The 24,626-nt window shown below is 45.7% G+C and overlaps 1 protein-coding gene across 1 annotated transcript in view; it reads right to left on the bottom strand.

Moving 5' to 3' along the window:
- Window positions 1-24,626, bottom strand: part of LOC146862060 (solute carrier family 46 member 2-like) — a 154,529-nt gene that overhangs the window by 50,348 nt on the left and 79,555 nt on the right. Inside the window, exon 2 of the mRNA XM_085641259.1 lies at window positions 12,425-12,508. Within this exon, the coding sequence (XP_085497385.1) occupies window positions 12,425-12,508 (84 nt within the window). The remainder of the gene's footprint in view (window positions 1-12,424; window positions 12,509-24,626) is intronic.

Genomic DNA, 24,626 nt, shown 5'->3' with positions numbered 1-24,626 from the left:
TTGCAATGTTCAACACTCCGTCCATCATTTCCTTTGGTTTTTGCTTTGTTCGCCATAAGTTGGCAGGGTATGCTCAGACGTGAGTCCCTTGCTCACTTTGCCACTGGATTCAAGCAAGCCTGGCTGAAGACGGCTGAAATGCCAGAAACCGGTCCTAGGAAGCTTGTTTCCGGTCCAGGGAAGACATGGCTTGGCAGTTCAGGCTGGACTGTTCCCATGAGGCACAGGGTCACACTGATTTGCATATGGCCATGTCTGAACTGGGGTGGCAGAGTGGGCTAAAGAACGGTGATGGATTAAACCCAGATCAGTTGACTGGGGGTGAGTGCTTGCAATGTTCAACACTCCGTCCATCATTTCCTTTGGTTTTTGCACAAATGAAGAATGCCAAGGCTTGTGTGCCAGCGCCCTATCAATGTATTTCATCTACTCACCCTTATCTAGTCTAGTCCGTGCGCTACTCAGCAGTAGTTGTGCTGCGATAAAGTAGTGTTCAATGTTTGGAACTCCTAGTCAATCAGCAATTTGAAGCATAAGCTTCTGCAGTGCAAACATTTGCTTCAAACGTTTCATGTAAAATCAAACAGAAGGGTCTGCAATGCTCATAGGAGCCAGTGGAAGCAACACCCACCAAGTTTGTGAAGTAATACAAAAGACGTAGGCGCATCTCCATCTTAGATAAGGCAACAAGGCCTGCACTGGAAAGTGGGATGCGCTCCAACAAGTTTCTCTCATAGATGCCTAAATTTGCATGGTGAAACTTAACATCCAGATATTTAAAAGTATCTTGTGACAATTTTTGATGTGCATACAGATAAGACAATAGTATTGTGAGGTGCCTTTTTGAGGGGAACCCATAGATGACATGTTCTAGTTAATGGTTTGGCCAAAGTAGCATAACCTTCATATATAATGACCCCTGGAGACAGGTCAAGTTGCAGGTTTCCCAAAACCTTAAAAATGTTTTCTTCATAAAAAGGAGAAAAATGCAACATGCTGTGTACTTTCCCGCCATTGTGGTTCTTTCGTCCATCATACTCAACAAGCTAGTGACTCCATGTGACAGGCAAATAGGAGGCGAGACAGCTGGCAACTTTGTCACGAACCCTGTTGTATCGGCCAACTTTCTGACATGATTGACTTTTTCCGGACATGAGCTGTTGGCTCACTGTATAATAGTTTAATCCACGGTGTTGTAAATGGACAAATTCCATGGCCTGCAGCACACCCTACAGGTAACCCCATTCCAGTGTGTCAAAGGCTTTTTAGTATCTAGTGAGGCTACTGAGGACATTCAGCACTGTTGTTGGAGACCATCTAGAGTGATAGAAACAATCTTCTGAAGTTTGGTGACATACTGTGGCCCGAGATACACTCGCTCTGTTCAGGCCAGGGTGTGTTAGGGATAGAAGAACTTTTTGTAGTCTACTTGCAATTGTTTTTTGTGGTATTTTACAGTCCAAGTTCAACATCAATAATGCGTGGTACAATGATATGATGATCTACAAAGGCACCTGCTATTTGAACTGTGGATCCCCACAGCTTCCCTTGCCGTAAGACGCAGTCAATGCTTTTCTAGTTAGTGAGGCACTGTAAATGTGCAAATGATAAGGGGAAAGCAATTGTTCAAATGTGCTGTAACACACTGATGAGAGGCCAGCTGTACCAGAGTTTTCCCTCCAGGTATCAGTCTAATCGCACTTGAGAATTCTGCCTGAGTGAACTTCTATGGGCAGAGCGGGCAGGAAGACCCCCGCCAGAGAAGCAATAAAATTCACTGGACACATCAGGGCAGTGCTGGAGTCCATGAAGGAGTAGTCCACAAAGATTCTATTAATATTGTCTTGTGTGTATCGCACCTCGCCGTCAGTAGCCTTCACTCTGGTATCCTGATGTGTCTCCCTCGTGCACCCTAGGCATGGGTTCCCTAAAGTCTAGCCATGCCATCTTTTCTAATAGCATGGTATGATTCTGTCAGTGTGCCACAGGAGCTGTTGTTATGTTATGATCAAGAACCAGCCTAATCTCAATATCTCTTAGTTCTTTCTTCTGTAATAGCACTTCTTTTGCTAAGGAAGCTCATATGCATAATCAGGGTGGGACTGGCCTATAGGGCAATCAGGCAGTGCCCAACAGGCTGGTCTGACAGGTCAGTGTGTGGGCTTTTTTTTGGCTGTTTGTGGGCCTGCTTTATGGGCTTACGGGCTGGTTTTATTGTTAATTTCCCTGGTTTTAAATCAAATATTACCTGCAGCAAGCTGAAATCCATGCAGTGTGCCATACCTTGCAAACAATCTATACAGTGTATCTTTCCAAGTTCAAAACTACCTTGATTTGCAAACATGGACCACTTTTTAGCTATCTAATTAACTAATGGGGGATGCCCTTTAATTTTGGTGCCAGGGCCTATTTTCTGTCCCAGTCTGACCCTATGTATAATCCCTTGCCTACTATCGTGACCTCTATTTCTCCCACCCAACCAACATTTTCCTCAAAGTAATTCACTATGGAATGAAAAACAATGCCTTTGGACAATGGGTCTTGCAGTACTGTGGGGTTGCAATATCCATGATAGAATATTAGTGAGAGATCTACCTTAAGCCACTGAAAGGATGCTCAAACATTGTCATACTTACGTACTCCACACTGCAGAACCTACGTACAAACTGGACTGTGATAAAAGAGAGATCAAATCTACAAAAAAGGAGGGAACTGCCTTTCAGAGGTGCGGAGATCTCCCCAAGCATCGTGCACACTCACCTCGGCATCCATTTCTTGAAATCATGCACTAATTTAGTTACTGGTGACCCTTGTAAGATGTCCAGCATGACATCCATAATACAGTTAAAATTATCCCCCCAATTCGTGGGCATTGTTGGTTCCAGCTGTAGCATTGTCATACGTTTAGTAAGCCTACTCAATGGCATTACATTTAGTGCATACAACAGATCACAGTGTGTGGCTCTCCATCAAGCTTACCCTGCACCGGCACATCCCTGCCTTTCAGGTCTTTGTCGGTAGTGGTGCCATAAAGGGACCTATGAGATCATCCATATGATCACCCCTCTAGCAGAAGAGGAAAGATTTGCCTCCTTGTTTTCTTTAATGTACACATTGTGTACCGCCTTAGAAGGGCTTATAATTCTGCTTATGTTTTATGGGATACATTTGCATTACTTGCCCTGTCGTTGTGAGATGTGGTTTCACTATTTTCTCACTAGGTTGCTCTTGCCTCATTGTCCATTTAGGACCAGGACCTGACATTCTACACCTTCCTTGGGCACTGCTTCAATGAGCTTCGCCCAACATTTCTCACAAACATTTTACAACATAGAACCAAGCTAACTAAAGAATGAAGGCTTCACAAAAAGTCTCAAAGAAGGAGTGTAATGAGACAGAGGCGGAAGAAGTGCACATTGAGAATACAACCAGCTTAAGAAGGTACTAGCTGCTTCTGCCTTCAATGCAATATCTACACTTGTCGATCACAAATTCAGTGAAGAGGGTAAGAAATGGAACCAATGGAAATCAAATGAGCGGGCTTTACCTGTTGCAAACAGCACCTGCTGATCTCCACTCATCTACGGTTAAATGTTCAAGATGTCCGTTACAAGAAGAGGATAACATCTCAGCAGCTTGCACGCACATTCAGTTCAGATGGGTTCATCTGCTGAAATCGGGGTAAGCAGTAGGTCTGTGTTGGAATCCGTGCACAGTTCAATAAATCCCTGGAGATCTTGAGTCCAAGTCGGTGGTCTGTTTATTTGGCTAATTTAGTGAAACAGCACTCCGGAGTCAAACACCTCTACTCAGCCTTCGGTTGCCTCAGTTGGATTAGTCTACTGTACCTTCTCCTGTGGTTGGCATTTGTCAGTCTGCGCTATTGCCACAATTGATTTATGTTATATGATTGTAGTGTATGCCTCAGCTCCTAGGGAAGGTCACCGCTCTGCATCTAGTCAAAAGGAGGAGGTGGTGGAACAGCTTGTAATAGAGTCCCCAGACTTGCCAGTCATCTTTGTGAAGACACTTCTCCTTCCTAGTCAGAAGACTAGGCACCCCTTGTTCAATTTCTGTCCTCGATCAACTATACAGTTTTAATACCAGTTGTATTGTGTCTGACACTTATCTGTCAGCCGATGCACCATCTTTTCATTGGGCTTAATCCTGACTTATGCCCCTCCCCCACCACCTCCAGTGTTGCTTGGGCGTCCCAGTCAAACAACCTAGTGGTTGTGTGTTCTTACTTCTATATCCAATGGCAAGGGATACACAGTGTCTGGGAACAAATGGTCTTCCTTTTCACAGCAGAACCCACATCGATAAATCCTTTATCAACACCATGTGGCAGCCAGGACTCAGTCCAAAATCCATACATCAGTCACTATGTCAGGCTCTGATTCGATGCGGTAGCACTCTACTATAGTCTTGCATATGTTGGTTGTTCGGATCTCATCTCACTACTGCACTCGATCAGCAGTGTGCACTCATTATTAGGAGCGGGTACGGTTATGGGTGTTCACTCACTCTGGCAAACGCTTCTTGATTGTCCTAGGTCTCAGTCTTTGGCCTCAGGTTGATCTGCTGCCTGCTAAGCTAGTAGGCTGGGAAGGCATCCATCTGTCCCTCACGCCATGTTGACTCTAAATCTGCCCCCTCAAGATGGTCTCAGACTACATCCAGCTCAGATATATTCACCACCAAGACCTCTCCAGGTGGTTGCATGTCACCCCGGGTTTAGGAATTCTGCTCCCCTTGGGTAAACGAACTCTGTGCCAATGCCACGCTTGAAGCTCTGCTATCAATCCAAGGACTATCACCTCAAAGATGCCGTTTAAGGAGCTGCGCCAGCCCCACATCCTAACTCAATTCTCCATTTTGAAAGGGTGTGATTAGAATGACATTATATGGTTATTTGGTGAAAATGATCCTGCAATGAGCAGAAAAACTTTACATGGGCAAATCAAATTTAGGGGATGTATTTACAAAGGTTTTGCATGCACTCTCATGTGATGCAATGCATTCTATCGATGTACTTACGATTATGAAAGCCTGGGGATGCTGCGCAAAATTGTGCAGTGCCACACAAGCACCCGAACAACCTTCAGAAAAGTTAGACTCTATACTAAGTCATTTCACATACTGGGAACTTTGCAAACCTTACTGGCACTAAAAAACATGCACAACCCCAATTATGACCTGTTTTTCAAGGTGTGCTTTTTTGCTGAAATTATATTTTTCTGTTGTAGTGGGCTTATCCCTCTTCTGATTTCAATTTCTCATTCACGTTCCTCCTTTTCCGGAATTTCCATAATGTGGACATATTTAAATTCAGAAGCCCCTTCACATATGACTTTAATCTGAAACCATGCAGCATTTTAGTTTACAAGGTTAACAAAGACTCTAACCCCTTTTTATGCTTGAATAAATGTGGATTCCAGAATTGAAGACATCTAAGCAGATACTTAAAGTCCATAGCAATAATCCAACCTTCCATTTTGTGCTCCTTGTTACTCGCCTTCTGTAGTCTGACATTCCTCTTTCTCCCTTTGCAACCATGGCATGTTATTTAAGAACCTAGGGTCATTAGATATGATAACTCTGTTGTATTTGTTGGAAATTAGTCTTTTTAAGCCTTGCCTGCAGACAGTTTAAGTACCTGTTGTTGAATACCATTCATTTGTTGACAATACCCATACTTACAGTGGGTTTTGGGTCATCCCATTTAATCCCATTGGTTGGCCTTCTCGTCAATCTTATTTGCTTGGTTCTTGCTGGATGGTTTTCCTTCCCCTTCTTTTGTTTGTCCCTGTGCTACAGCATAGCTTTTTAGGTCTCGCCTAGCGTCGCAGCGCATGCGTTGCTCGCCTTGGCGAGATCTATTGTTGTGGGTTTTGCGTCCGAAGGGGGACAGGAGACGTGCACGCGTCGGACAAGAGATGTGCATGCGCGGCGTCTCTTCTCTGGTGATCTCAGCACTTTTGCACGCTCCCCGCGCTTTCACTTTTGCACGTTCAATCTATGCCGTATTTAGGTCACAGTGTGCACGTTCTACGTAGGGGGAGACGGTAATGATAGGGTTCTTGAGGGCCAACATCACTCTCTGCTTCCAAGAGTGTCAGCTTGCTCCCTCCCCCTTTCTCCCCCAGCATGGTAACCTCCCATCCGTCCGAGGTACACTTACTGCTCCGTGGCTGAAGAAGTCCGCTGTGATAGTTGAGTTTAAAATATGTGCTATTCCAACACATCACTTAAAAGTGTCACGCCGTGACTTTCACACACCCACCCAGACTTTTGTTCACACAACTTCCCGTAGTTCCCTGGCCCTTTACCGCCATCTAATCACGCGCACCTCAGACAGCAGTTCCCAGCTCCTCTACGCTCGTCCCATTCAGAACCTGTGAACGTTTACAGGAGAAACCCGCCTTCGAGAGATTCATCGAAACACCGCCCGCAACTGAGACCGCTTCTGCACTGGAGCATAGAAATCACTGCTTCGACTGCCACTGATTTTACCTCAGACTTGCACAAGATCTCTCCCAGGATCCCTGCCCGGTTCCGACCGCACACAGGTGCCTCCGGTGGCTGAGCGCTCTGCAGTAAGAACAGGCTCGCGCACTGGTAAGGAGACGCCGCGCAGGCTTTCATCGCCATCTACCGGTCGCTGCAGGAATAAGGTAGTATACCGCGTCTCTCAACCAGGCGCTTCAATGAGTAACTAGTAAGTAACCTTCAGGACTTGAAGCGGGTGCCAAGCACAAGGGCCACTGACCCTTTTCCTACAGGGAACTATAATGGTTTTCACTGTCCATATTAGGCTGCGTTTACTGCTAGTTCATTTGTACCATTACAAACTGCAAGGTTGCTGTCCGTCATCGCGCGCACAGATAGCTTACCGTTACATACTGAAATGTATGTCCGCGACAGACACGAAAATAATGAATACGTACTGTATTGTATTGCAATTGCATTTATATAGCGCCCACTACCCCCAGCAAGGCGTCGAAGTAGTTGCTTTAATGTAAAAGGTATACCCTTGAGATATTTGTTGTATTTTTCCCATGTTGCAATAGATAGTATACAACATACTGTACAGATCTACTAATAACTCCACCACCTTCCCTAGAATGACATACGCTTTTGTTCACAAGCCATTTCAGACCTGCACGTTACCTTGGTACCTGTTCATCATCTTGATCATGGCGACAAATGAGCTGCTGCCATAGTGTAAAATTGGCTGGATAAAATGTGTTGGATTATTGGCAAATCAATTAAAACATTATTTTTCGAGTTTCGGTGCCCACAGCAGGCAGAGAGCGTGTGGGGCTGGTGTCCTGTTGTCCACGCTGCGCCTCATTGGTTCTGCACTCTCTGTATGCTACCAGCCATTAAAAGGGTGTTCAGCGCGCATGACTGATATCAGGCAGGCAGCATGCTTTTTAATTTTCCAAAATCCTGCCGGAAAACAACATGCGGAGGGTTTCCAAACCTTTGAAACTGCTGCCAACCAGAGCGAGACATCCTTAGGAGAGGAGACTTGCCTCGGACTCTCCAGCGCAAAGGCCCCAGAAACGTGGCAGCTGAAGATGTGTTAACAAAGCTTGGCCGAAGCGCTCAGCTTTGAGCCCCCCCCCGCACATGTGAAATGGGAGCAGGCAGGTTAGTCACGCTGTGCACTGTGTTCATTTGATATCAGCAGCATGAGCTTAACTGTATTAGGTTAACACAAATGTAATGGCATGGATGTGTAAGACTTGCTCAAATATAATTTCTTTGCCTTTACGGGCACATTTTAACACGGCATATTGTATTCTACTAAAAACAAAATGAAAGGGAATGCCTGCTTGTACTACATTTACTTCTTCTGCAGCTATGGTTCTATCTCAAACATTTCATTTGGTCTTTGCAATGGAGCATTGGAAACATTTTGAAAAATTGTACGTGCAGCCATGTATTTGCTTGCAGAAACAGGGAAGTGTCACTTATAGTGGTTGAATGTTACTCATAATTACACTGAAATTATAAAAATGTCACACGTAGCAATCTGAAACTTTGGGAGCTATGTTGCATACACATGGTAGCAGGTGCAACGTTACCCCTCAAGAGCTTTCTTTAAATCTAAACAAGTATTACGTGCGCATGTGTATTTACATGGTGGGGTAATGTACTGTAACTGCTCTCCTGTGACGCTGTGCTATAACTCAGTATTCATTTAAAAATCAATGTTTTGTTGGAAAACAGTGACCAGCATTTCCTGGGTTTTAAACAAGCATTTGCAATGCAATAGGTCTTGCATTTGCGAGAATTTGAGCTATTGGCATTGTAACGACAATGCCTCTTATTTATGTGTTTGGAAAAGCTGCAAGCGGTGCGTAAACACGCACTTATAGTCCCTGCTTACGAAAAGAAAGACTGGCAGTAAAAAAGGCGTAGTTACTGCCAGTGTTGCTTTTCGTAAGTAATGCCTGCACAAATATGCACAAAGTGCGTGTTTACGCACCGCTTGCAGATTCTTAAAATATATCATTAAAAGGCATTGATATATTCACAATGCCAATAGCACAAACTCTTGTAAATGCGAGACCTATTGCATTGCAAACGCTTGTTTACAGTCCTTTTGACTGGCTAACATGCATCCTTCCACTGCCTACATTTGGAGAACTACTTTTTTCTTTTAGCACTCTATGGCAGCGCTTGCATTTTCTTGCTCCCTCGTGTGCATATGCATGCATAATCACACTGTGGCTGTCGTGGATACATGGTACATACTTGACCACGCACGATGATGCACGTACAGGGAATACATCACCATTCTATTTTTATTACATTCCGCCTAGGCAAATAAGCATTTTTATTTATTTTCTTGCTAATGTGGAAGAACACTAGCATAACCACAAGAACAGTTAATGCAACGCCATTGAAAGGCAAGGCCTATTGGCATTGCCAATGTGGTTTAAGTCCCAGATTAATTTTTCAATCATTTTCTTTATTGACACAGGAATCCCCGCACAAGGACAGTTGTACAAAAATACAATCCGCAATACAAGAAGCATCTTTATGTCAAACCTAAGGTCCACTGCTGTCGATAGTGCTGCCACCGCACATTTAGCAAATAGTCTAGCCACAAAAATACAGGAATTTCATAAACTTCACATTTTTTAAGGCAACACAATATTAGGATTTCAATAGCGGCCACTGACCAAGTCTTCCCAAAATATCTTTAACTATAATTTCTCATTGAAAAAACATGGAAAACAGATACAGAGCGAGTAGCTGCACCTATATTTATCCTGTGAATATCTATCCATACAAGTAATACATAAGTACGCTACACTAGGTCTCCCAATTTTCTGGTACCCTAAAATTCAAGCTGTATCTTAGATACGGGTACCTCCTATAATTTGGCAGATGATACCTTATTTTATCTGTACAATTCATTGTTTGTAAACACAGACCTTTTGTCTGTGGGTCGCAAAGGCCGTGTTGTTCACAAACTGTAGAGGGGTATGTATGAAGACGGGGGGCACACACAGATCAGCCAACAGTGTATGTGCAATTGTCTGTACATGCACTAACTGTTACATTTATCACATGCTAAGCAGGCAGACGTGAAGCAAACGCAATCCACTGCTCTGTAACCCTAAAGGCTTCCACCTGAAGTACTGAAGGCCACATACAATGTGTGAGAGTCCAGTCCCATTGCCCTTCCATGGCCGGATTGTAGACTACCCACGCAGAGATGCTCACATTGCAACGTCTGATGCACTGTCAAAGCATGGACACAGAAATCCTGATTTTGGATAGGGCTACGTACCAAAAGCCACTGGGAGTAGGGTCCTGGAACTTCTTTTTTTTTTCTTTCAGAGTTTTATATAGCGCGAACTTGACAGAATCGGGTATCAGAGTGCTTTACATAGCACCGGTTGCATTACACGAGGACACATTCATTTTTGTTAGGCATGGGAAGATTAAGTGATTTGCCCAGAATCACAGGATGTTCAGCGTCAGGCGCGCAACACCCATTGGGCTCACCAGGCTTCAGCCCCCCCCCGTCGTGTGTGACAGCCCGGCTGAGACAGCCTCGCGGGCTGGCTGTCCGTCTAATTGCAGCCGCACCAGAGTACTTCACGGGTCTTTAAAAGACCATTTACTCGTTAATGAGGCTTTTGTTGTGTTTTCACCCCTTCTTACAGCCACTCTGCCTATGGCTGGAAGACTTAGCCCCCCCCCGAAACTTTTTCAGCCCCCCCCCCCCCCCGAAATTTGGCTCTAGTTGCCCGCCTGTTCAGCGTCATTGCCGGGACTCGAACCCAGTTTCCCAGATTCGAGGTCGACCGCCCTCGCTGTTAGGCCAACTACTCTCCCTGTGCCACCTCAAAGAAGGTGCTCTTTCTTAGGTGTGTTAAAAGCAACCCTGGTTTTGGTTGGTCATCTGTAGCCAAAGTCCTCTGAGCCTTTTAGTTGACCACTTGTGTGGGTTCCGCAAAATATCTTCAAGGGCAGAGGGATCCCCTCAGTTAAACCGGAGTACACTGCTTGCAAATTCACAAGCACCCTCTTTGCAATGCATGCCTGCTGCAAGAGCGGGCCCACATTCTGTCTAAGGGAATCAACCATGGGCCACATTACACAATATGCGCATTTTCATTGTTTGTGCCAGGAGCACCTTTAAAAAGTTGCACCCAGGATAAACAATAAAAGTGCGCCCTATTACAATGAATGCGCTGCCCCCAGGGTAGCCGCGAACTCGCAGTGAAAAACAGAACGGCTGCTTTACAGCCGATCCATGTTTTCACAGTGCAGGCAGCAACCCGCCTGCACTTTTAAAGGGGATTAGAGATCTCCTTGCAGAGGGAAGCAGTCAGTTACTGCACCCAGCTGCAAGGGGATGTCTGGGGGGGTCCATGGGACCCCCTTTCCCCCTGCCAGAGGACTGCCATCAGGGGGCGCACAGTGTGCCACCTTGCGCACTGTGGGTGCGCCCCCTGAGAGCTTCTTTGCATCTGCTCTCATGGCTGTAAAACGGCGCGTGCGCAGAGGCAAGGGGATTCCCTCATTTGCATGAGGCACACCCTCATGTAAATGAGGTAACGCCCCCTGCAGATTGCGCTGGCGCTTTATGTCCGCCTGCACTTTCAGTATTACAGAAGGGGCCACACAAGTGTCTGCGAGCCCTTCTGTAATACCCAAGTTCCCCGGGGTGCACAAAGCGGGCGCAAACGCCCATTGCGCCCCACAGCACTTTTTGTCATACGGCACCATAAGGCCTAATCTTATACTATCTGTGCCCCCTGCAGGCCAAACCCCTGGAGAGGCATTTGACATGAAGACCTGGATAAGAAAATCAGCCCCTAATCTCTGTTTACCTGTGCGGCACCTGACCGTACACTCCGTGTATATATATATTGACCTTAACCTTAACCTCAAGTAATCTGATCAGGTGTTCTACAAAGTATACAAATTGGGCACACTTCTGATTAGATTAGTCAGGGAAAATTCACAGACCGATTCATATTGCTTTATACCGAAGGGATAAAGTTACAATTGCTGACATTTTACCTTTTTAGGTCTCGCCTGACCCAGCGCATGCGCTGGGTCAGGCGAGACATTTTGTGAGGGCTCCAAAAAGTGCTACCAGGCCAGCCTAGAGCTACAGTGCATGTGCCGCTTTGATGTTCTCCGTGATGCTTCAATAGATTGCAGCAGTTAAAACAAGCATTGGCATAGCCAATAGGTCTCGCTTTTGGGACCTTATAAGTGTTTAGTTATGCAACTGTTGCATGGCTACACACTTATAAGGTCCCAAAGGCGAGACCTATTGGCTATGCCAATGCTTGTTCATTTAAGGGCCTCTCTGAAATCACAATTGTGCTGGCTTTAAGTGTCATCCTTCCAGCCCCCTTTATCCAACTGACTGCTTGTTCGCTTCTATTTTAAACTAGAATAAATGAGAAGCTACATCTTTAGTCAATATATAAGAAGTTGTTCTTAGAAATCAGCCAATTTGCTAGCACTGTACACTAAAACACATACACACATGGTTGATAATTGAAAAGTTATTTCTAAGCAAACTAACCTTAAGGTACTTTGATTCTCTTCCAGTACTGTTGGCAGTATTAGCAGCAAGAATCTTTGGCGAACATGTACTTTAGAAATACAGCCCAGATAAATACATTTGTGTTTTTTAGAAATACCGCCAAGATAAATACACTTGTTTGTTAGAAATACCGCCAAGATAAATACATTTGTTCATTAAAAATACCTCCAAGATTATTTGTTTTTAAAATCCACAATATGGTATTTAGAGTGAAGGAAGATGAGCCAGCCCACATAACAGACCATAAGCACCCATTTTATTATGGTACACCAGTCCACCATCCATTCGACCATATGCACCATTTAAAACAAAGGTAAGGGCACTCACCATAAGAGGAACCTTTGACTAGCTTTGAAAGTGAGGACCTGATGGTAGGATGTGGAATTATGGAAAACAGCATCACAGCACGAGCTACAGAGAAACACACAATTCTGACAATTAATTATCTGTTCATGTCATAAAAAAGAGGACAATGCACATGCTGCTTTTGTTAAAATGTATATAACTTTTGATATTTATCATGGTAAAAGACCAAGATTCCTAATTTAACTATGCCCCTTACTTTTCTGTAATGTACTTGATATTAGTAAAGGTGTCAAGTAATATGTCTAAAATATTGGATCATCATGATGTAAAGACTACGCTTATTACCAAATGGCATTAATGCAAACTATGTAAATAATACAATTTATACTTTTATTCTTCAGGAGCATGTTAAAAGTGATATATTTTGGTTAACATTAATTACTTTTCTGCCATCTAGGCTTTTACATAATTATTCTACAATTCTTCAGAATGAGATTCCCAAACCCTCCTGTACACCTTCTAATATCAATGCCTTTCTCTTATTCCATTCCTTTTATTTTTTTCGTGCCATTTGTTGAATCATTTTGTAACTTAACACAATCCCACATAAAGTTGATTTTGTCTTTGATCTGATCATATAAGTGTGTCTTTTCTCTCAGTCCCCTTCTCCTTTTTCCTGCTATTCTTCTCTTACTGCATCGTTTTCTTCTGTTTGTCTTCTGGTTAATTTCAATAAAGGATCATGTTACAATGTCCACCCTCTGTAAAGGTTCATTGCATAATGTATTTGTTATTGATGACCTGATTATACTAAGTACTGAAAATACTGATATGTGATCTCATCTTTTCCTTTCGTTTACTTGCTTATCTTGAGGTTTCAACTATTAATAGTTTTTCCTACATGAAGCAAATTTTTCTTTTTTTTATTTAAAAAATGAAATACAAATAGATTGTACAACTTTAAACAAGGATAATTGATTATTTCATACGAAATTTAGCCCAATCTGAACCTCATGCAATCCTCCATTTGAACACATTAGGTGGAAAACTAGAGCTGGGGTGGTGGAGACACTGCCTTAAAAACCCTATTCACATCCAACCTCATGTTTTTAGAGTTGTCAACCATCTTAGCAGGCTTTTCTCATAAATGGCTCCCAATTCTATTCCAAGAGCTACTTCAGGGTTTGCAAAAAACAAAACTAGTGTACCTCACCCAATAGGAGTTTTCTCTCAGCACACGGGGAACATTTGTGGACTTTCCATGTTGGAGACAACCGCAGTTTACTTGCCAGATCTGGGCAGGAAAAAACGTTTTTAGGAATCATGTTGAATGAGCTAACCTAGCTAGGTGGCCCATCCAGCACTCTTCTCAACTGCATTCGATCGGCCCAGAGGGTTGTTCCGAATGCTCCACCATTGTTGGCTCTGTCTGGAAAATCACCATATCGCATAGTTTAAATGAGGTGGCCGATACAAGATGGACTCAAGGGACAGCTGACAATTTTTGGCAGCATTGCCACCCACCTATAAATAAGGACCTATGCATTTTAATTGTGATGAGGCTTACACTGTTGCCTGTGGAAAGGTTGGCTACCCCTCAAAGGGAGAGATGAGGGACACAAAAGGATCAAAATGAAGCGGTGACACTTGGCGACAAAGCAGAGCATGCATTTCTTTAGGCCCCAAATTAGAATATCTCAGCAATTATGTCCTTGGCATGTACCTCTGCAAGATGTGGGAAAAGAAAGTAGAAAAGCAACAATGGAGGCTGTTGTTCTACACAGACAAGACGACTGGATGGCTGTCCTGATTAAAGATCCTTGGAGAAGATCCTTGGAGAAGTGTCATAGAGGAATCTACACTTGATTGCTGCTAAACACCACTATGTCGAATGAGTATGGCACACCGAGCCCAGGGCGTTGCAAAATAGTAATTTTACTCAATTTTTGACTTTTCACCTGGCCTGGAAAAAACATTTACCTGATGTGCTACCTTGAAATTCCAAGATTCTAAATCGTCTAACCCACAAAACTGGAGACCCCAAAAGAAATGAAACCCCACCCTACAGGTTCAAGAATGGTATCTAACACACAAAGACCTATTGATCTGACAAGAGACAGAGCAGCCAATCAACAATGCACTCATGCCATGCTGGTGAATTCTACAGTCGGGAAGAAAATGAACAAAACGTGGGTATTAGAAGAAAAGTCAGGGGAGTAACAAGTCCCATGCAACCTAACATAATCAAGATACTGTAGCTTTGAGGTCCTTCAGATGCGAAAATAGTAACAATAACATCTCAGTCTTGACTGAACTAATGCACCGCAAAAAGGGAAAGGATGTGGCCTAATGGTCTGAACTGCTGACATTGGAGCCGGTGGGAACCAGGTTCACATCTCTGCGTCAACATCTTGTGATTCTGAGCAAATCACTTAATCTCCCCGTGTCTACAATTCAATGCTTTGAGACCCTCACGGGTGATTTGCTGTGCTTTACAAATCATGTATTACAAAAAAAACTATGGAAAATCAATTTGCAGATATTAAAGCAATGCTAAAATGTAAAGGAAATATATAGGAGTACACATGAAGGTAGAACAAGAAAACCCTTTGAAGGAGCTTAACAGATGTCCACATACAGGAACAGCTATAGCGCAGGAAACCTAAACAAACCTTTGAAAGAAATTACACAGCATACTGTGACTCCTTGGTCAATACATCGACGTAAAGTCCTGAAGTACCTCACAGCTATACTGAGGGACCAATGACTGGAACCTTAATCCAGCTGGACCAGGCCAAATCAAAAACCCTAAAAGGCTAGATTCTTTCAAAAGAGTAACTAGGGAGACAGAGAGACACTTACTTGTATCCTACCGAATGCAGAGATGCATTTGCAACACTTATTTTTGCATCTTTAGTAAGGAAAAAGACGATGTCTTGCGAGAAACGACGCGGGCAAAACTTTGCCTCACATTTTAAGAAATCATGCAAATACGAGAAGAAACGGGGTAGACCCAGCAACGTGGGACATGGGCTAATACAAACAAGCCCCGGGAGAATGTAAATTGTGCAGAGACGTGCCCTGAACAGACAACCAGGGCAACTGCAGTAAAAGGACGGTGAAGGAGGCCTTGAGCACTGGTACTGGGGGCCACAAACATGGATACACTGCCCCTGGTGCTGGCCTTGATGGACAGCTTGGGGATCACGGTCCAGGCAGGCGTTGGGTAAGTGTGGGAAGGACCACCAAGCAAGCCCTGTAGACTGCATCTTCCCATTGGGCAGGGACCCAGCTAGGAAGGGAGTGATAATCCCCTAGCTCGCGCCCCAAAACAGTTGTGTAAATGCCTGCGATCCCTAATGCATCGAAGAAATGCATGTGCCTAGTCACCAACGGCACATAGATGCAGAGGGATAACGTTGGTCAAGGGGGGCGACCTGTGGGTCCACCCTGTGGGGCTCATTGGAGGCCGGAGAGGCAGTGGATAGTTGGATGGGCCCACAGACGTGTTTGACACTGTTATCCAGGCTATTGACCTGTGCCACACCTGGTAGCAGTGATACACCCTGAACCACCTTGCCTGCAAAAGTCTGGGCCCTGAGGTCGAGGCCCCTGGAGAATCAGGACAGGCCCCTGACAGATTCTGTGGTGGGGCCGCATATGGAGAGTATTGCACAGAGACCTAAGTTGGGGGTGCAACATGGCGGAAGATAGGCGAGCTAAGATTGTACAGTCCAACAAGCTCGATAACTACACCCACCGGATGCCTCTGGAAGGCGCTGTGGGGGAGCAGTCAAAGCAGGCTCCCCAGGCTGTCTTAGGGTCCCCTACAATGGTGGATGTCATGGCAGAAATAAAGGGGTCCAGAGAGGTTATGCTTGTGAAGATTGACACGGTGGCGCTTGAGGTAGGCCTACATCCTGCTGACTTTCTTAAAATCTCGGAGAGGGTCACTGACTCGGAAGGGCACGTCACGGAGCTACCGCAAGTAGTGAAAACTCTGAAGAAAACAGTGTCTACACCCCATGCACTTATGTCACACATGGAAGAAAGATTGAGGACCCAGCGGGGCACTCCAGAAAGAATAATCTCCATTCCGTAGGCTTTCCAGAGAGTGCAGAGGGCCAATCTGTACAATTATTCCTGGAAGATTGGATCACGACAGCCCTGAAACCCAGGCGCCTCTCTACGTTTTTTACCATTGAAAGGGCCCTTCGAGCACTGACACTGGTACCTAAACCAGGGGTGCCACCTCGCGTAATATACACCCACCCGTTCAACTTCAGAGACAGGGACATGATACTACAACATGTGAGGACACGGGGGCAGGGGTCCAATTTGAGGTGCACTATATAAATTAAATGAGGACAGGGACAATAAGATCTTCCCGGACTATACCCGGAGGTTCCAGGAGCTCCATAAGGACATCATGCCAACCAAGAAACGTTTGTGGGAATGTGGCCTCTACTATGGCCTTATGTTTCCTGAAAAACGTAGGGTACGGTATGAGGAGAAGTGCACTTCTTTGCCACCCCTGGGGAGGCCAACGGCTGGCTGGACACACTGAGAGGGGTCCCCCATAAGCAGCCGTAGCGCAACAGAGCAGGTGGCAACAGTGCTGCCCAGAGGATTACGAGATCACACAGATACTCTGTGGATTCCAGACAGAGTTCTGGTATCCGCCAAACAGGAAAAATCCTTGTGTGCCCTAACAAAACTCTGGAGGACTCTAATTTTGTGCATCAACCAATCAATCATTCCAGATACAGAGGAGTCAGGGACTTTCGCAGTGATGGCAGGGAGCAGCCACTTGAGTTGGAAGAAGAAGGACCAGCAGAGTTCCACAGCACTGGCTGTACCTGTACCATAACACATTGTTGAGGGGCAATCTCCTTTGCAGATATGCAGTTGGCCACACCGGACTCAGTAACGGGGACTGTTAGTTTAATATAATGCATATGTGGGTGCATACGTAAGGGGGGCATCCGATAAATGATTTATTGATTTCAGCATCATTTATTTACATTAGATCAAATGGGCAATGTGTTGTCTGCTGCAGGGAGGCCCAGATGGGCTACAGTCCTTTTGTGGGTGGTTTGAGTGCTCTGGCTTTGCCACCCAAATGGGATGCAAGGCTCACAGCTCAAAGTGATACATGAGGTTGAGGCTTCGAGGGGATTGTTGAGGCGGTGGGACTGTAAAGTTGACCTAGTCTTCTGGGGACGCAGTTGTTCAGACTCACTGCCTGAAAGCGGGGGAGTTCTATGTTGTTACTAGTGGGTGTTGTTGTTCACATGGTGTGTAGGACGTAGCTGTACTATGTTAGCATCAGGTATTTGGCATACTGGATGAATGTGAGTGAATGAGGAGGAAGTATGAATAGTGCACTGTGGGGCAGACAGATGCGTGCTGTTTGGGGTTTAGGACTACTGCATGGAAATTTATGACCTGGAACGTGTAGGGATTGGGCCAGCCTGAGAAACAGCGGAAAGTGTACTCCTATCTCAGACGCTATGGGATGTCAGTGACATTCTTGCAGGAGACACACACATGAGGAGACTGCATCACACAATTGAGACGGCAGTGGCGTGGACAGGTCTTTGCGACCTCTTATTCTAGTTATGCTAGTGTGGCCCTTATATGGGTGGCACCTGGAGTCCCTTTTGTGATCAAGAGAGTCAAACTTGATCCACCGGGGAAATCTGAAATTGTTTCAAGAGCACTGGATGCAAGGGACATATGCCTGGTGAATGTGTACGCTCCTAATGTGGATGATGCGAACTTCTTTGGGTCAGTAATAAGTGCGGCTGCAGATCATATTGGCTCTGAGGTCCTTCTGGCTGGGGATCTAAACTGTGCGTTGGATGGTGGTCTAGATCTTCTTTCCACTAAGGATGGAAACTAAACCAATGCTCTTGGTGCTCTTAGAGAGATAATGGCTGGTATGGGCCTTCATGATGTTTGGAGGGTGAGAATGCTGAAGGGCAGGGTGTACTCCTGCTTTGTGCGGACCACGGGGACACACAGTCAACTCGACTACTGTTTATTGGCTGCGGCCCTACCCCAGTTTGCGGAGGAGATCTCCCCCCTAGCACGATACATTTCGTTCGGGCTATTCGCCCTTCCTGGTATCTTTTAGGATGTCTGGGGAGACCTCCAGAGTGCCCTTGTGGAGGACGCGGGTGGAGGCCCTGTCAGACCCCGTGTTCGCAGGGGCAGTGGTGGAGTACCTAGAGCCCTACTTCACTGAGAATTGAGGGAATGCTACAGCAAGAGCCATGGGATGGGATGCCATGAAGGTGGTGTTGCGTGGAGAATTTCTGAAAGTATTGCATGGGGTGAAACAACAACCTTTCAGGTCCCTGTAAGTCCTGGAAAAGAAACTTAGCGATCTGGGGAGAAGTGTACATGAGCAGCCTCTGAAACTTCCTGAACAGAAGGAATGTAAGCAGGAGTTGCTGGAGACATGGGATCGCTTAGACAAATTTGTGCGCACTAGTTTCAGGCAGCGGCTCCACATAGAGGGCAGTAAAGTGAGTAGATTACTTGTTACACTTCTCCAAAATGACACTCGCAATCCTCTACTGGTGGGAGTCTGTGACATGCGGGGGCAGATAATAAGCATGCAGCGAGGCCTTACAGAAGTCTTTGCCACACACCTGCAGGGTGTTTATGCAGCACAACTGAGTGATTGTCAAGAATTCCTGTCATACAAGGGAAACACGCCCTTATGTAAACAGGAGAGCTGTTACATAACTCAAGGGAAACACGCCCTTATGTAAACAGGAGAGCTGTTGCATAACTCAAGGGAAACACGCCCTTATGTAAACAGGAGAGCTTTTACATAACTCAAGGGAAACACGCCCTTATGTAAACAGGAGAGCTGTTACATAACTCAAGGGAAACACGCCCTTATGTAAACAGGAGAGCTGTTACATAACTCAAGGAAAACACGCCCTATAAAGGGAGGAACCGGGAGGTACAAGGCTGTCGGATATTGTGTTTACACCGACGTACCTGCTTCGTGAAGAGCAGTGTTCCGGAGTGGTGCTCCAGTAAGGCAAGAACAGAGGTAGGTCGAGTCGTTACTCCCTGGGCCGTGTCTTGCCCCATCGTCACCTGTGAAGGACCCGGAAGCTCTACCGGTCAACCATTGAGCTTCGCTTTTTGACTCGGCTGAGTCCAAGCGCAGTGGCGCTTTTGCTGGTTGGAGTAGTAACTCCCAGCCCGACCAGAGACACAGGGACTGCCAGCTGTAACGCACACCAGGAGGTGTTTGCCGCGTTACAGACTCGGAAGTCCACAGGATCGATCGAGCGGCTGCTCTCGGTTCAGTCTTCTTGCTTGTGATTGGGGTATCGGTGACGCATCACCAGGAGGTGACTCCGCGTCCCGGTGCAGTCTGAGGAAGAGGTTGAGCGGCTGCTCCCTTCAGGTAGAGATCCCGGCTGGGTGTTTCCCTGACTCCTCGATTCTCCCCAACACTCTTCGTGCCCCTCACAGCCTACCGATTGGCATTGTCGGCCATTTCATTTCTGCCCTCTGTTGGCATACGCCGGGATCGGCGTATATGCAGAGGACGGTTAGGACCATCCGTGCTGTGGGCTGGTAACGTACTTAGCCTGGAGGATTCCAGTGACTATAACTTTTGTTTGTTCTTTGTATTTTATTTGCCTTCATTAAAAGAACTAACCCTTCACAAGTGGTTGAGTCCTCATTGTCGTGTCTGTTAAACGATCCTGAGACGTTCAGGGCGTTACAGTGATGCTGCACAGGAGGGGGACGCGTATTTAGCTGGCCTGAAGATGGCCTCCTTAACACGAGAAGAAAGAGACAGCTTAGACACCCCCTTGACTAGAGAAGAGATAGTGGTAGCGATACGGAGCTTCAAGACTGCTCTAGCCCCGGGTGGAGACAGCTTGCCTGCAGAATTTTACCAGCACTGGTTGCTTCCTGCCTCCATAAGGGAGGCACCATTAGTTATGCTGCCTAAACTGGATAAGGAAGTAACAGGTAATATCATATCGCCCCCTTGTCGATGCTAAACATCAATGTGAAGATCCTTAGAGAAGTACTAGTATCTCAACTACTAGCACACATACCTCTGTTGGTGCATAAGGATCAATGCAGATTTATACCATGCAGGAACACTCTTTGCAATTTACGAAGGCTCTCACTGGTCATGCACGCAATCACCCTAGAGGACGGACCATATACGTTGGGACTCTTTGACATTGAACAAGCGTTCAGTTCCCTGTCATGGGAATACTTGTGGAAGGTGCTACGGAAGGTAGGCTTTGGTCAGTGCTTCCTGAATTGGGTACAATTGTTATACAGATACCCAACTGCGAGGGTCCAAGTGGGAGGAATGGTGTTGTGGCGGTTCTCCTTAGACTGTGGGACCAGGAAGGACTGCACTTTGTCCCCCCTGCTATTCGCATTGGCGATGGAGCTGATGGCTTGTGGGCTCCGGGATGTGCTTTGAGGCTGTAGGATACAGATTGTGTATAATACGCATGTGGCAGTAGTGGCTGCTTCCAACCTGGGGTGGTGAGGCAGGGAAGGACAACGAGGTAGGGGGGAATAATAAAAATAAATAGCACTTACTTCTTTACCGCGGACCGCCGCCTCTTCTTTCTCTGTACTCCTCTGGGCAGGAAGCACACAGCCTCCCAGAATCCTCTGACCAACCACAACACTGCCGTATCAGCGATGTGATTGTTCTGAGTGACATGGTTCGGCACTTAGATAGGGGCTGGCAGGCTGTGCATACAGCCTGCTTGGAGAACATGCAGAGTGCGCATAAGACTTTGGCCGGCCCGAGACGACCAGCTAAAGCGGCACGCACACTTTAGGTACTGCCACCACTCCTCCCAATGTGACACGGAGAGCCAAGCCCCGCCCGCTTCAGCTGCAAGCTCATTCAGCTTGCAGCTGAAGCAGTAGGGTGGCGCTTCTCACGCCTTAGTGGAGGAGCCACCGCTGGCATGTGGTCTCCCTGTATGCAGACAATGCCTTGCTCTGCGTCAGCCCATTTACTCTGTCCCCATTATGCTGGCTCTCCTCACCGAGGTGTCTGGGCTCTGTGTCAACTACTCTAAATTTAAACTGTTCCCACTGGGAAAGTTGGCCTGAAGACCGGCTTCGGTTCTTCCTAGACTGGATCTCCCCTGGGAAACGAGGAGCATCCGGTATCTGGGGCTTAGACTTGCACACTGGCACAGGAGTTTGAGGCTGCCAATATAGGGAGAGTAATGGAAGGATTAAAACCGTCAATAAAATGCTGGAACACTCTACGTCTGTCCTTGATGGGGAAGCTGGCATTAATTTAAATGATAATCCTACTTTCCCGCCTTTATATATTACATGGGACCCTATTTGAGATACTTAGAAAGTACTTAATAGAGCTACATAAGATGATAGTTGAACTCCTGTAGTCCACGGAGACGAGGAGGGTTGGCCTATCTACTCTTAAACGTACATGGCGCGGGTGAGTTCTCAAATTGCCAAAGCTGGAACTCTACTACTTTGTAGCTCAACTGCAACATGCAGTGCACTGGATGGATGATCTTGATACTTGGAAATGCATATTGCCGAGGGGTCCAGTGACAACATTTCTTTGCTGAAACTATTAATGATTGGCACGAGGGTTCCGACTTCTGTGCCATAGATAGTTAGACGGATCCGCAGGACCTGGGAGAGAGCGGTGTGTGGTCGGGTTTGCTTAGGGCCTCATTTGTGCTTAATATGCCTTTTTGGGCACTTCCCCCATTCTCTCTCATAGCACATTCAATGCCAGGGGACAGGTGGCGGGAGGTAGGCTGTGACACCTTGCAGAACCTATTTCTCGACGACCAGGGCTTTAAGTGAGATGAAAAAACTGGGGGGTCTCTCAAAGAGGCGTGACCAATGTAAATAAGGGTGTGGCTTAAAAACATCCAAGCTAAAGATCTGTGCTTATCATAATGTGTTGCCCGACTTGTAATTTGCTCTCTCTGACATTGCATCCAGATATATGATACAAGTAACATCATACCTACAACAAGTCAGGACTATTGGCTTTGTCAATGGTTGTTAGTTACATAAGATAAATAAGCAGCAACTATGGCTTGTATATATTATTGAAAAAGCTTCCACTTTAAAGCCTTGGTGACACCATGATAATGTTACTGCTCCTGAGTTTCAAAAAGGGAAGGGAAATTCAGAGAGAAAACAACTCTCTTTAAAGGATTTTGCTTCCCCTTCCCCTACAACTCACCCGGCATGACGTCATGCCGTAACTGCTCCACAAGTGAGAAGTGAACACGCGCACATCGATGTGCCTGCTGACACTGCAGTCCGGAAAAAACGGACGGCCAGGCCACAAAACAGAACCCGATAGAGACCCGTTTCGAGGCCCCCTTTAAAAAACTGCTGGGGCTCAGACCCGGCGCACTTAAAGCCCTGCCAACGACCGCTTTATAATATTGACGAAATCCTGTGGAATCTGGCCCACATTCCCCGAGGCCCCCCCAGAGTCCCAGATGCTGGTGGCTTTTCTTACTCTAGTAGGAGTCAACGATTAATCTTGAACATCTAGCGGGCACTGAGAGAGGACCGACCTTGGGCGGAACTCCCGATACATGGCAAATGGCATGAAGTGCTAGGAGAACCCCTGACAGCCAAGTAATGGGAGGGAATCCACAGTTTAAAAGGCAGCTAAAAACATGGCTATTCTAAACCCAGTTTTTACATGTCGTGGGACCCCCCCCCCATGGCCTGCTACAGCGTCATGAGACCCCTTCGAGTGATATGCGCGCTTTACAAGCGGTCAGAACATAACTAGGGGGTGAAGACCACTTCTTCGAACGCAAGATTTTAAGTAGTCCAACTTAATATAATACATCGAGATTATCTCACTTCTGACTCTTTACATGCAATATACCCCAAGCGTCCCTCTTCTTGTCCCCAGTGCACTTGGTTAGATGCAAACTTTATACGTATGATTGTTGTGTGTAGATTTAGATTCCGTATATAGGTTTCCCGATTTATGCCCTTATATAGGTACAATTCATATTGCCCTTATTTAGGCATAGAAAATCCAGCCCTTATTCAGGCATTGTCCATGCTAACTAAATACAGGCATGGTCTCCTACATCTGTCCATCCACGTCACAACGAGTTCTTGGAAAACCAGACTCTTAAGCCTTTAGGGATTTCCCTTGCTTGGATATTGATTTCTCCAAGAACTCATTTATTATGCATGAACATCTATTCCTTAGGGGTTCATTCATGACGTTCCGGTGCCCGACTTTTACGTTAATACAGGCATTCCTAAACACCTTCAAGGTATAAATATACCTGCACTTGCCCTGGCAAACCACGGTTCCAGTATGGTGCAGTTCGACTGCCTACTTGCGGTTCGCCACAGCAAGTTTGGAAGGAGATCGAATTCCCGCCTGATGCACTGACCAGACACTGTGATCCTCCTCGCAGAGAATCCAGCTCCAGTGTTTCTGACTCCCCTTGCGGGGTGTTAGATATCGAGTTCCGGAAAGAGATTCTAACCTCGCACATTTTAAGGTATGGAGCAGACTAGAATTTAGAGAAACTTTTGGCAGCTCTTAGCAAAACTAAACGATAGCTAGCTATACTATAGAAAACAACACCTACCTCTTACCTCGTACTACACTTAGGTTAGGTACACTGGGGTAGAACTATTTAGAAGCATCAGATGAGTATTCACATTTTTTAGCCTGTGTTATTTATGTATATATTTTATGAATATATGCCATAGCTACAAACCATGCTATTGCAGTATTATTTTATCTTACTGCTAACCCTGTATGTATTGTACTTCGCATCCTGTCTTACGATTGTTGCAGTTTATATCTCTTGCATGAGAAATAAGACTGTTCAATAAACCCTTTTTATTGAAACGCCATCTCTCTATTTCTGTGCAACTCTGTAGAAACGAAGCATGCACGATTGACTGAGTGAAACTGTTATCTATTGTTTCCACGGTTCTGAGATTGTTCCGACTCCAAGGGAAACTAAGTTGTCATGTTTATGCGGTTGTCAGAAACTAATCCCTTCTTGTATATTCCAGAAGTCTCTAGTGACCTCTTGAGTTAGCTGGCACACACAAGTAATTAAGTTTCATGTACTCGATAGAGACATACTGACCTCAGCCCTATGTCAAAACTATAGTGTATATTATTCCAATGCGCAGAGCCTATCAGGGA

Source organism: Triturus cristatus, chromosome 2_2 (assembly GCF_964204655.1).
Source record: "Triturus cristatus chromosome 2_2, aTriCri1.1, whole genome shotgun sequence".
NCBI classification, from domain to species: Eukaryota; Metazoa; Chordata; class Amphibia; order Caudata; family Salamandridae; genus Triturus; species Triturus cristatus.
Note: the sequence above shows the minus strand (reverse complement) of the source record. Positions and strands in the feature narration are given on the sequence as shown.